This window comes from Aptenodytes forsteri, unplaced genomic scaffold (assembly GCF_000699145.1).
Source record: "Aptenodytes forsteri isolate BGI_AS27 unplaced genomic scaffold, ASM69914v1 Scaffold172, whole genome shotgun sequence".
Classification (NCBI taxonomy): Eukaryota; Metazoa; Chordata; class Aves; order Sphenisciformes; family Spheniscidae; genus Aptenodytes; species Aptenodytes forsteri.
Genome location: NW_008795018.1, coordinates 10,018,828 through 10,032,571, shown reverse-complemented (window position 1 = coordinate 10,032,571; position 13,744 = coordinate 10,018,828). Strand labels below are relative to the sequence as shown.

The 13,744-nt window shown below is 35.8% G+C and overlaps 1 protein-coding gene across 2 annotated transcripts in view; it reads left to right on the top strand.

Moving 5' to 3' along the window:
- Positions 1-13,744, top strand: part of ANKIB1 (ankyrin repeat and IBR domain containing 1) — a 66,413-nt gene that overhangs the window by 36,755 nt on the left and 15,914 nt on the right. For both annotated transcript variants that reach the window (XM_009275669.2, XM_009275668.2), the window contains exons 5-10: positions 1,104-1,312; positions 3,621-3,709; positions 5,461-5,605; positions 7,813-7,979; positions 12,251-12,339; positions 13,377-13,507. In XM_009275669.2, coding sequence (XP_009273944.1) covers positions 1,104-1,312; positions 3,621-3,709; positions 5,461-5,605; positions 7,813-7,979; positions 12,251-12,339; positions 13,377-13,507 — 830 coding nt within the window. The remainder of the gene's footprint in view (positions 1-1,103; positions 1,313-3,620; positions 3,710-5,460; positions 5,606-7,812; positions 7,980-12,250; positions 12,340-13,376; positions 13,508-13,744) is intronic.

Below are 13,744 nucleotides of genomic sequence, written 5' to 3'. Positions count from 1 at the left end.
TTCTTATAAAATCTAAAATTCAATGAAAATAACACAGACCTTTTGGTTAATAACACTGAGTTTCCAGTGTTAGTACCTAAAATAAAAAAAAACCCTTTAAAATATTTATTTAAAGCGATAGGAAAAAATTGGGAAATTTATCTTTTCTTCTGAAATTCTAGTTCATCTGATCTGTGCATAGTGCTGATGATTTTAGATTCAGGTCCATATAGGAATTTGATAGATTTATATTTAAATGGGAACTTTTAAGCATTTTTAATAGAAAAAAAACACTATTCTTAAGAAATCTTTAGTATTACTTTTAGGAATCAGAAACAGAAAACATTTCAAACAATGATGAAGAAAGATTTGATTTAGTTTTAAGATCTTCATACATCATAAAATTTGTTTCACTAGTTCTTTTTTGTATATAAATGGGAAATATTAATTATGAATAAAAATAAAGCATTCAGTAACAATTATAGAATAAAAATGTAGTAAGAATATATGAAATATTTTTTGCAGTCAGGTGGGTTTTTTTTCTTTTTTTTCCCCAGAAATACATCACTCATATGCCTATATAAAGACTGGTAGCTCATTAGGTCACAAATCTTTTTGTAATCCAGTTGTATCTTAGTCTTCTTCCTTCATTTGTAGCACTTGGCTTCATCTTCTTAAAAAACCACAATAGATAAAAGTGAATCCATATTGAACAATTACTTTTTTCATGGAAAGGGAAAATATTGAAAATTCTGTGGTGCAAGGGCTGTTACATTTTGATCTGTCTTTGCAAGTCACTGCAGTTCTGGTTTCTGATTGAGTCTCCTAGCTACTACAATTGCTGTAAATAAATAATAAAAATAATTTTATTTAAGACTGATATTAGAGGGAAAGAAGATGCTTGCGATGCAATTATTTACATAAATACATTCCATTATGTATTATCTTGGAATGTGTTCTGTAAAATTTAATGTCTAAAGTTCCATTCACTTACACTTTATCATATTTATTTCTTTCTAAATTTTTTAGCTTAGTGTTTATATATTCTTTTGAGGGTGCAGTTACAAAACACATTTTAAACATTGTCACCTGCATAATTTCCTGTATCTGTATATTTATTGAAGACTGGGACAGGGAGAAGTTACTTGAAGCATGGATGTCAAATCCGGAGAACTGCTGCCAGCGTTCAGGGGTTCAGATGCCAACTCCCCCTCCAAGTGGATACAACGCGTGGGATACGCTCCCTTCTCCACGAACTCCACGCACTACTCGCTCTTCTGTAACTTCCCCTGATGAAATCAGCCCCTCACCAGGAGACATTGAGACAGCTGTGGTAAGTTTATAAATAGATCTGAAACTACCGGGGCAAAAGAGCTTATTTCCAAACATAGCACACCTACATGGACAGGAGAACTGCGTTGTCATCTCATTCTGAAAATAAGTTTGTAAAGGTGTAAAGTATTTCTCTTTCCAAAAGTGGTGAACAGAGAAGTTGACACCTTAAACATTCTATATAATAACACAATCAAGCATCTAGCTAATGTAAAGCACTCTGTTTTCACATTGGCTGTCACTCACAAAGTAGCATTTTAGCCAGCTACAGTCACATCAGTGCATTTGGCTCTTTTGAGCTTCTCTTCTCATCTCATACTTATCAAGATGTTCACTTTCATTGTATCCATTTCCCTGAATGTACTCAATGCTGTGAACCCTGCCTTTTGAAAATTTTTTCTTTAGAAAACAAAATTCTCTTTGTCTGCATTTTGAAATGTCAGCCCACTAGTGTACTGTAAGCTTATAATTACTTTTACTATGTGTGGGCTGCTTCAAGCAGTTTACAAGGCTATTGCAAATTTGAAATATGAAAGCGCCTTTCATTAAAATCAGTGTGGTTCTTTTGGAAGACAGAGTTCTCTTTTTAATAATCCGCAGCTGCGGCATTATAAAACTTTTGCTCCATGACCTAAGCATTTTTCTAGAATATTATATGCAGTCTTGCAAATGGATACTCCCTAGATCTCGTATTAAAATTAAGATTTTGCATTCCTGCATAGAAATCTTTTATTTCTTTAATTGTAAAATGCTGAAGAAGAAGCTATATAGAAGGAATAATGGTTTTGTACATTTGTTTACATTAGAAGTTCAATATTGTCTGGGAATATTTCCTAATTAAAATGTGTAATGAAAGATTACATGTCTTCAGTTTTACATTGTGTGTTTTGTTTTTCATTGATGGTCCATAAGCCAGGAATGCAGGTTTGGATAACTATTGCACTTCTAGGTCTAGTGTATCTAAATCCAAATCCAGAGTTACACGTTTAGTATTCCTGCTTGTTTAAAAATCTTATAAAGAGCTATCAAAATAATATTTTCAAAATGTTGTTTATTAAATAATACATATTTTTCTGAAGTCTCTCATTTTGGCAGGAAAATGAAAACTAAAAGGAATAAGTAAAATAAAACCACAAGCTATAAATCTCCTTTTCAGATTCTGCATTTACATCATATCTTATAATGAAAACTGTTCCAGTAAATGTTCTGTACTTGATATTTTGAACTCAGGGCTTAATGAAATTCCTTATTTTAAAGTTACATTTTAAACAAAATTGAAAACTCATATAAATTTAATAGTGAACATTTTTGATGCATTGTCAGCTTCTAAAATATTTAATATTGGCAAGACAATAAGGTGAAATGACTGAAACAACAATAAATGCCTTCACTGAGTTTTGCACTTTAAAGGCCGACTTGGTTTGGTTTGGTTTGGTTTGGTTTTGGCTGTAACACAAGTGCTTTTAAAAAGTGGCATACCATAGGCTAACTTTTTGAAAATGTCCTATGTGTGTATAATATCTAATGTATTGAAAGTTGAAGTAATTGAAAGTTAAATTTTCACAGAATCTTTGTTCTAATGGAAAGAAAAATCCGTTCGTACTCCTTGAAGAACATGAATATTTATTTTCATGCCTAACCACAAGCAATGAGTAGTTTCATCCCTATGCTTTAAATGTTTTCAGATTAAGGGTCTCAATACTCAACGTTATTTTTTCTATAATACCTAGTTGTATAAAATTCAGCAGTGGTATCTTCTGTTGGAATATTTGTAGCTTAACTTATTCTTTATTTTGATAGAAAGCCTCAAAGTACTTTAAAAAAATAGTATTTAGGTAGATTATTACATAAAATAGTTGCTGCTGTTGCACAACCAAATTGCTTCGCCTTGATTTGGACCTGTTTGTGTGGGATGCTAAACATTTCCTGTAGCCTCTGTCATCTCCAAACTACCATTTCTGGCTGCTTGTGAAGGTGATGAAAAATTCAGGTCCGTTTTGTCCCTAGAACTCTTAACTCCGAGGTCCCAGCGTTCTGCAGGGTGAAGCACTTACTGAGCTGGAGGACATGACAGAAGGCATCCCAAAATGTGCTGTTTGGATAGGGAGGTATAGAAAGAGAGATACCTAATCTTTCCCATATCTATTTCTATAGCTTAAATAACTTTTTTTCTGGTTACAGTTAGATTTTTTTCCCCTACTGGGCACTTCTTTAAATTTTTGCTGAGATTTTCCAACGTAATGTGTCCTGCTAACAATATGAAAGGCTTTAGGGCATTTCTTAATCAGAAGTATTTTTTTCATCTACAGTGTGACATTTGTATGTGTAATATTTCTGTGTTTGAAGACCCAGTGGATATGCCTTGTGGACATGACTTCTGCAGAGCATGCTGGGAGGCGTGAGTATATGTACTTTTCTCTCTTTATGAGAAACTTTTATACTTGCCGTTTTGAAGAGGAAAGGACAGAGACCATAAACAGCTAATGTTAAAAGTACTGTTTGGGTTTCAAAGAGTTGCTGGTTTGACCCTATCGAATATTTAAGTTGTCACTCAAAGTGGCCATCAACTGTTTTAGACTTACATGTTTTGGTCCTGATTCAGCAAAACTCTTAAGCAAATGTTTCAAGCCTGTGTGTAAATAGATGAGCCTACTCTCTTGATTCACTCAGTGTGTGTGTGGTGTTGGCAGCGTTGGGGTTTACACTTTCTAAATTAAGCACGTGCTTAATTCCATCTCTTAGTTTAGCACACTAACCTTAGGCATCGTAAATCCATTTCCAGTCAGAAAAGCAATTAAAATGCTTTCTTATGTTTAGGCTTAATAACTGAGGAGTAGATTTAGCTTAAAAGTTCTATTAGTGTAATGCTTTTATTACTACATAATTTTTTTTAAAGTCAAAATAGTCATGCTAGTAAAAACCTCAGACATAGATAATTGCGCTAGTATAAATATTCATCGCACTTCCCAGGAATAATTATATCTGTATGCAGTGCCTTTGTATTCGTCTTTGTCCCCATTCAGGAGATTGTACTACTTGAACTGTACCACTATAGTGTCCTGTTATAGTGTCATATCAGCACAGCTAGTCCTACTGCAGATCAGCCCAATTTATATGAACCCATCCCTCCTATGTTAAGGAAGAGCACTTTCTCTTCCATATGAGCATCCAGAAGGCAATTCTTTTCAGTGGCAAGAAAATTAATGGTCATGCTTCTGTTGTCTTGCAAATTGTTATGCAGCGATGTAGAAGTTACCAAGAGATCACTGGCTTGACATGGTGCTTCTAATTTGGGTGCTGGACTATGTGTACTGCGATTTGTGCATGCACTCAGAGCTACAGTTCAATGTCAAGCAAGTGTTGGCGGTGGCACATCTAGGGTGGGATTCATCTTTCCGAGCCAGTCATTTCTAAGTTACTCGGAGCATAGCCAGGACTGAGTTATCCCATTCTAAGATATGAATCTAAGATGGGATGAATTGGCAAGTCTCTCTACCTTAACTATTAAAGGATCCCAGGTGACTAACTTAGAATATCTGCCTGTCCTTTAGATGATTAAAGTTAGATGAGATGAGTATCATCCTTGATGTCAGATTAATAAATAAGTAACAGCTTTTAAACTAAGCAACCTTGCACACTGAGTTAAAGTCCAGCTTTCAACAGATTTCTGAGCTCGTTCTGTCTTGCATTCTAGAGCTTAGGGACTATAAAGGTCTCCATTTAGAAATTTGTTTCCAAGAGCAGACCTATTTTGACTAGCACAGTTGTAAAAATTAATTGCATATCAAATTAATGATTTCCTAGATTAATTACACTTAACGTGTTCCATTCCTGATTTAAGTTAGAAGTAATGCTCAGTTTAATTAAACATTGCATAGCTGTCTGATAAATGGCGAGGATGGAAACCACAAACACGTAGGGCTAAGTGTAGCTGATGGTGCTCACTTTTGAACCATGACAGTGTTCTTTTATTTTTTTTTAATTAAGCTGTTCATCAAATCTGTAGCCCTTTTGAGCAGAAAGGGATACTTCCTATTCTTTGTTTAAAAATTGATTAATGTGAATATCTGTGAACCTAGTATAAAGTATTCAGCAGCCTTTTAATTTTTACTTTTTATTCACAAATACTGACTGACAAAATTCTGGCAGATTTTTGAATCTGAAAATTCAGGAGGGTGAAGCTCACAACATTTTTTGCCCAGCATATGATTGTTTCCAGCTTGTGCCTGTAGACATCATAGAAAGTGTGGTTTCCAAGGAGATGGACAAAAGATACCTTCAGTTTGACATTAAGGTAAATTATCAGTCTGTTCCTGTACTCTTGAACTGTATTGAATTTTATAAAAAATAACTTGCAACTTCTATGTGAAATGCTGCAATGTTTGTAACTTTCCAAGTAGAAATTCATAAATTAATATATACACTGAATTATTAGCTGTCTTATATGCCATAATATCAATGTTTGATATACCACTGAGAAAAAGGAAACAACAGTATATTTATTCCTTAAGCACAAATTAAGTACTTCCATAATGTGTAACTTTTTGTATTGGCAATCTAAAATTTTTAATTATTTTTTGATTAAATAATTAATAAATAAAATAATTGGATTATTTTTATTACCAAGAAACTGTTTACATTCAGAAATAGTACCTGTTTCCATTTTAAAAATTTATTAGTACAAGTGAATTACTTAATTTTTTTTCCATCCAATGCTTGATATGATTGCTGTATGTAGGAAATTAAGTAGGAAAACCTTGATTTTGTTTTCCTGTTTGATTTTTTGTGTGTGTTTATTTCCATTATTGCAACATGGTTTTAAAAGCAATCTTTTTTAATTCACCTTTTTTCTTTTATACTAGTGTAGTAATCATAGAATCATAGAATCATTGAGGTTGGAAAAGACCTCTAAGATCATCGAGTCCAACCGTCAACCCAACACCACCACCCACTAAACCATGTCCCTAAGCGCCTCATCTACTCGTCTTTTAAATACCTCCAGGGATGGGGACTCAACCACTTCCCTGGGCAGCCTGTTCCAATGTTTCACCACTCTTTCAGTAAAGAAATTTTTCCTTACATCCAATCTAAACCTCCCCTGGCGCAACTTGAGGCCATTTCCTCTCGTCCTATCGCTTGATACTTGGGAGAAGAGACCAACACCCACTTCGCTACAACCTCCTTTCAGGTAGTTGTAGAGAGCGATGAGGTCTCCCCTCAGCCTCCTTTTCTCCAGGCTAAACAACCCCAGTTCCCTAATGAACTAGTCTTTGAGATAATGTGCTACTTTATCAGTGGTGGCAGGGCAGAAGAAAGAGAAATATTTGTTTGTTTACAATAGAATACTTTCTCTGTGTGACAAGTGTCTCTAATACACAGTAACAGTCTCTTACACAGTAAGATGCAAATTAAATGACCGGATCTGATTAATCTTTTACATCTTCATATTTCAAGTGGCTGGTGATCAGCATAGGTTTGAAGCAAAGTAGTGAAAGTTCCTTTTTGCTCCTCATATATTAGATATAAGTTTTACAAAAGAAGACCTGCTACATTAACTAAAAAAAGATTGGAGATAAATTCCTGAGTTAGTCTAGTTCTGATTTCAAGTTTATTGCGGGTGGGATATATTGTGAAGTGTGGCCAGCAGGTCAAGGGAGGTGATTCTGCCCCTCTGCTCTGGTGAGAATCCACCTGGAGTACTGCGTCCAGCTTGGAGCCCTCAGAAGAAAGACGTGGATCGTTGGAGCAGGGTCCAGAGGAGGGCCACAAAAATGATCAGGGGGATGGAACACCTCTCCTATGAAGAAAGGCTGAGAGAGTTGGGGTTGTTCAGCCTCGAGAAGAGAAGGCTTCGGGGAGACCTTATTGCAGCCTATCAGTACTTCAAGGGGGTTTATAAAAAAGATGGCAGCAAACTTTTCACAGGTTGCCCAGAGAAGTGGTGGATGCCCCATCCCTGGAAACATTCAAGGTCAGGTTGGACGGGGCTCTGAGCAGCCTGATGTAGTTGAAGATGTCCCTGCCCATGGCAGGGGGGTTGGACTCAATGACCTTTAGAGGTCCCTTCCAACCCAAACTATTCTATGATTCTGTGATTTTTGTTTTAATCAATAAGGTTTTAATTCTTTTCAGCTACAAGAGTCAGTTCTGTTAATGAGTGTATTGCCAGTGCATATGTAGTAGAAGTTTACAGTAAGCCATATCACAAAGGAATTGACTTGCACACATTGAACATTTTGTTTGGGATGTAAGTCATTTGCATCTTAGCATGTCTGGAGCACTGTTGTTATTTAAAAAAAAAAAATCAACAACCATTTTTAAGGTGGAGATTAAATTATTCCCTTTTTATAACTATTTTTAAAAGCCTATCAAAGTAGCTACAAGATTGTCCTTATGCTTTTGGCTTTGTTCCTTCAAAGGAAGATTATGAATACAGATTGTTTTGTATCAATGATGAAATCTGATCTTATGTGGTAAAATATTTTCCTTTTTTCCCCCCAGGCCTTTGTTGAAAATAATCCTGCTATTAAATGGTGTCCTATACCAGGCTGTGAAAGAGCAGTAAGGCTAACGAGACAAGGATCAAATTCAACAGGATCAGATACACTTAGCTTCCCTATGCTAAAAGCCCCTGCTGTAGATTGTGGAAAAGGACATCTTTTCTGCTGGTTAGTACTAGAAACTTATCTACATCTACATAAACTCACAGTCGTTGCTATTCCAGGGATTAATTAAAAAGTCCCACTTAGCACCAAGCGTGCAACAAAAGTTTGTATGGGATGGTGTATGACTGTACTATGCTGTATCTATGCACTAAATAACCTCATGTACACAAATATTTTAGTATTTTGGGGCACAGCAAAGGTTTATAATACTGTCTCACTCATTATTGGCTCTGTTAGATGCAAAACAGCGGTATGGAGCGTTGTGATGTTCTGTTCTGAGGGGACAGAGGAGAAGTGGGATATTGGTGGAGGGATTTTTGAGTCTGCTCTGGATAGTTGTAGTATAATTGAAACATGGCACATTATGAATTGTAGCACAGAAAATCAGCAATTTTTAGCTCTTTCTGAATTTTGGTAGAATCACATCAAATAAGCTGGAGTTTAAACAGGACTATGAAGGACCTTTTGCTTCATACATAGCTATTCTGTTTGCAGGTTCACTCCAATCCTTGTTTCTCTTTAGGATCAGCACTTTTTCTTTATGTTATCTTCTGTTGAGTCTTAAGATGAATACAAGCTCGAGAAGGATTAAAAAGCTATAACATATTTAAAAAAACATCCCTCAGGATTGCCTGTCTTCAGCACTTCCAAGGAAAGGACAGAACAGTATCAACAAAAGCAAAAAAGTGGTGGGATATTTTTCTGAAGTGCAGAGCAAAGCCCTATCCTAGTTCCTTGAGATTATCAGACTGACAGTTTATGACTATTGTAGTGGGACATCCTTTTTGCTGTTGGAAAATCAAAAAGGGTTAACCAAAGTATAGACATTCAGGCAAGCTGAGTAATCATTCTTTTCATTTTTCAATTGAAACCATGATGCAAGAAGAAGAGATCCTGAATAATCTGCTTGATTCCAAATATCATAAGACTCTTAATGAAAGATGCTTCTGATTTTAGTTCTTTCCCCATATGAATGGAAAGGAAGAAGGAACAAGAGGAAAGTAGACATAATGAAACAACCACAAAAGCCAGAAAACAGAACTTCTTGGGAAGAGGTTGTTCATAGTGGATGGAGAACTCTGAAAGAAACAAATCCTGTGGAAACAAACCAGAAGATGTTTTTTACCAGTGAACATATAACAAACCTTAGTACTATTCCACAAGAAGGTACCATCCTCTCATCCTTGCTTCTGATTACAGACAGAGAATCAATTTTTCTGTTAACCTGAAGGACAGAGCTTGAGACCACTTTAGTGTAATATTGACATGGTCCTTCAGACATTGGCAGCTACTGCTTCCTTTACATGGGCTGAATGTACTAGGTCCCCAGAATGTCCTCTGAGTGTGAAAATGTCCTCTGAGTGCCTAATTTTTATGAGAAATGTCTTTTTTATGTTTCCTGATATTTCTGAATGTTCTTTTTATGTTAGTGCTTTGAGATACTGCACAAACAAATACAGTTAAGGTCTTGAAAAAGACCTCATTCTAGCAGCAAAATGTCCAAGAAGGCCTTTCCAAGGCCTTTTTTTCATCCCCACAAAAGTGAATGAAGAGTTTCAGCAATGGCAAGAAAGTTCTGCTAGCAACCAAAGCATCCTGCAGTACTGTAAATCAGAACCATTTGCTGAGGACAGCCATATTAGTCTTACAGTACAAAAACCCCGTGCATGAATGAGTACCTCTGGAGAAAAAGAAAGTGTATTCTCAGTTCAGAGGGTTTTCATCATTACTGTAGGCTTAAAGGGAGCTTGCTTTATATCTTTAAAGTTCAATCAACACATCCTACAGTTCCATACTTATGTCAGTTCTGCAAGTGTTACCCAGGTAATCTACAGTTTAGACATTGTAATAGCAATTGATACTGCATTTAGTAAGAGATTGTTCGGAATTTATGTATTAGAAAACCCCAACCAGCCCCTAGATAATCACTTGCTTTTTTTGGATCTAGAGCCTTCCTGCTCATAAAAGCAAGAAAATTCTCTGAGTCTATTAAGCAATTTTCCTTTTTTTTTTTTTTAATGTGGAAGTAGGAATGTTCCTCTTAAATACAGAGTTCCTTAGAATTTACTCATTTTTGATTACCCACCACTAACAGCACCTTCAACAAAATGTAATCTGTTGTGACAAACACAAAATTCTATTCCCTTTCAGAAAAAGCATTCTAAGATATTTACATGTAGTACAAATGAAAACTGTGCACAAATCCTACATCTGTGTATTATCAGATACATTCAACATATTAGAACCCCTTCATGCTGTTTCAGAAGCACAAGGAATTGTAGCGAGCAGACACTTCTGGAAAATAGTCGTAGCAGGAAGTACACACTTAGTTTTGCACCGTAAGTCCTCGCTCCTTTCATCCTAGATGGAGACAAGGGGCAGAGTCTCATTCTGTGGGAGATACATCTCTTCAGGTGCACTTGGGAAGCCAATTATAAGTTGCAACAGTGTTTTGCTGTTTTAATTCAAAATTCATTATATGATACAAATATTATCATGAGGGGAAAGAAAATCCTGAACTGCATTCTTCTTGGATGTTTTTAGCCCTTCCATGAATTTTAACTTGTTGAAACTTGCTACAATTTTATTAAGTATGTACTGCACCTTCAAATAAATGATCCTGCTGCGTATTGAGGAAGGCAGTCTGGGGAAGCTAACGCTGTTAATTGTCACAGCCGTTTGGCGTTAGCTCCCTTCATTCAGTGCTGTCAGGGAGTCTATCCAAAATACGGCTTTGTTTCATAAAAAGTTTTATGAGCGATAGGCTCAACACTCTTACGCTAGTAAAATGGCGTCCCAGTATAAAAATCCTTGTTTTGGGGTGGGCTGAGGAAAGAACTTCTTCCATGAGAAGTTGTTCTTTAACACTCTGTTGTGACTATCATATAGATCTAGATACAGATACATGATATATATATGATTGCAATTCATTAAAAATCCACAAATTTACACATTTGAAAACGTCAAAGACACAGCCTTTCCCTGCCCCAGTAATAGATTGACTAACAAGCTTTTAACTTAAAACTGAGTTTGTTAAAGTTAATTTTTGCTAATTTCAGTCCTTTCTGGGAACAAATACTGTGTGAGAGGTCTTGGCTCTCTTGAAGTCAATGATTTAAGTGTACTACCGTCCCACAGAAGTGAAAGGTGTCAGTTTGCAACCAGGGTTGAGATTGCCTTATTACAGACTAGTTACCTATTCCAGTACAATCTTTCCCAGCTACAGATCTTAAGTATCTCCAAACCAGAGGTCCTTGTGTAGTGAATTTAAGCTTGTTTGATAGCAGACTAGCTAGTGGGAAAAAAGTTAAAAACTGTTGCTGTAACCTTTTGTTTGTTCCTGTGTTCCTGCTTAAGATGTGGACAAGAGCGATCAGAAGAGTATTGATGTAGCTTCTGAATCTGCCCTGCAGAAAGCAGTTCACCATTGGATCTGCAGAAAACTTGCGTGTGCTCTGATGCAGCTGGTGCCCATCTGAAATATACTCCCTCTGAATTGTTTTGTTTGATGTGGCAGATGTCTGAGGCTATTTGCTGTCTTTCCAGTAAAAAAGGGAGTCATTACAAATCCAGAGTCCATATTGACACATCTATACCCAAGCACCATCTGGAAGCCATATATCTGCCTCTGTGTAGCAGTGATTGCCATCCTTAAAGCTAGTAGTAACTTCAAGAGAAGCTCAAGGGACTCATTTCTCAACTGGGTCCATGTAACTAAGTTAAAGCCCCCGTTTAAGAGACTCTGTTGGAAAGAGTAAACATCCATAAATACTTAATGCTGGTGTTCAAGGGCTTGGATCTTGTTCTAGATTGAAAGCTTGAATCTAGTTAAAGATTATTTATTACAACTGAATAGATGCAAGTAATTCTACGTAAAATGCATTTCAGCTATAGCAAACTACCTAGTTTTGAATAATCTCTTTATTCTGGTTTACCTTTATCACAGAAACTATACTAGCACTTTTTGTGGCACTAAAATAGTACCCAGCTGCAAAACCAGCTGATTTATTTCAGATTGTAATTTTAAAAAGCTCTTTTCCTTTCCTGTCTCATTTAAATTCTTTATTGATCTTAATGATGGTCATCTATGCTTGTGAGCAAGTAGTCTAAGAGTATTTTAAAATAATGTTAATTGGATCGCTTTTTATCTTCCTGACTTAATTAAAGTTTGAGCATGTTTTGATAAACTTCTATGTTTTTTAGCTTGAACCAATTTTAACTTTAATTCTAAATCTCTAAATGATAAGTTATTGTGTATACACCTTCATTTTCAGGGAATGTCTTGGTGAAGCACATGAACCTTGTGACTGCCAAACCTGGAAGGACTGGCTACAGAAAATATCTGAAATGAAACCAGAAGAACGTAAGAGTCATGCCTGGGGGGTGGGGGGTGGGGATTAATTTTCTTTGCTGTTGTTGTTATCTTTTGGGTTTAGAGGGATTTTTTTAGTTGCATTAAGTAAAAACTACATTGGTTGAAAAATAGGGTAAAAGGGGAAGAAAATTAAACCCTTGAATGAGGGGCTGCTTCATACTTTAACTGCATATTAGGCAGCAGTAGTGGTAGACTGTTCTCCTTAAACCATTCCGCCCCATAAATCTGCGTGTGGTTCAGTCAGGGCATACAAAATGCTTTTCCCTTCCTCTTACAGCTTTGTTTCATTAATTAATTGATTTATTCCTGAATATAACTTTATTTGTCCTGGGCAATTTTAAATCTTTTAGCCCAGTCTGCACTTCTGTTTGAGTTGTGTTCCGTGTGTTTGTTTGTGTGCTTTAAAACTAATTCAAGCCAACAGGTTAATGATAGTAAGGTTGAGGGTGAATTGCAAGGGAATTGTGGAGAACGGCTTAATGATAAATAACTTTTACTGAAAAAACTAATAAAGGTTGGGTTTACACAGGACAGACATTTTCTTGGTCAACAGAAACAAAAAAATGAAAGATTAACAGTAATTTGAATTGAATACTAACTTAACTTGATTACCACAGTTCAGAGCCTTTCCATAATATGTTATAAATATTCTGGAAAGCATAGAAAAATTTATAAAGGAGCAAAATACACCATACTTTGTCAAACTATGCCTATTTTTCTCATATATGTATTTGCTCATTTATATATTATAAATGTCATATGTAACATATATAAATTTGTATAGAAATATATGCGTGGAAATATATAGGAATACTATGTGTAATAATATTGTATATAATATGTATAAATTAGAAAATGTATATATTTATATATGTGAGAAATATATAGTGAAGAATTACAATATTCTGTCAAGAAACAGGTAAACGTATATCTTTCCTAATCTGATTTTCACAAAAGATTACACAAGTACAATTTCAACTTCTCTGTTTTTGCATGCTCCATATCCTCCTGTCACCCTCAAAAAGTTGTGGGAGTGAGTGAGGCATATGAAGATGCTGCCAACTGCCTGTGGTTACTAACGAACTCCAAACCATGCGCCAACTGCAAATCTCCAATTCAGAAGAATGAGGGCTGCAACCACATGCAATGTGCAAAGGTGAGAAAGACCCTTCATAGAACTTGTTGTAAAACCATAATTCAGGTTGTGTATGTCATGTATACGTTTTAGGAGCACAGACTTCCAAAACCTCTGAATGTCATGCCTGAGATCTAATGGAACCTGTTGCAAGAATTAGATAATTGACAAATGGTGGGTTACACGTATTTAGAAAATGTTTCATATTTAGTGAAATCTGTTTGACTGGTGTTGTGGTTTAACCTCAGTTGGCAACTG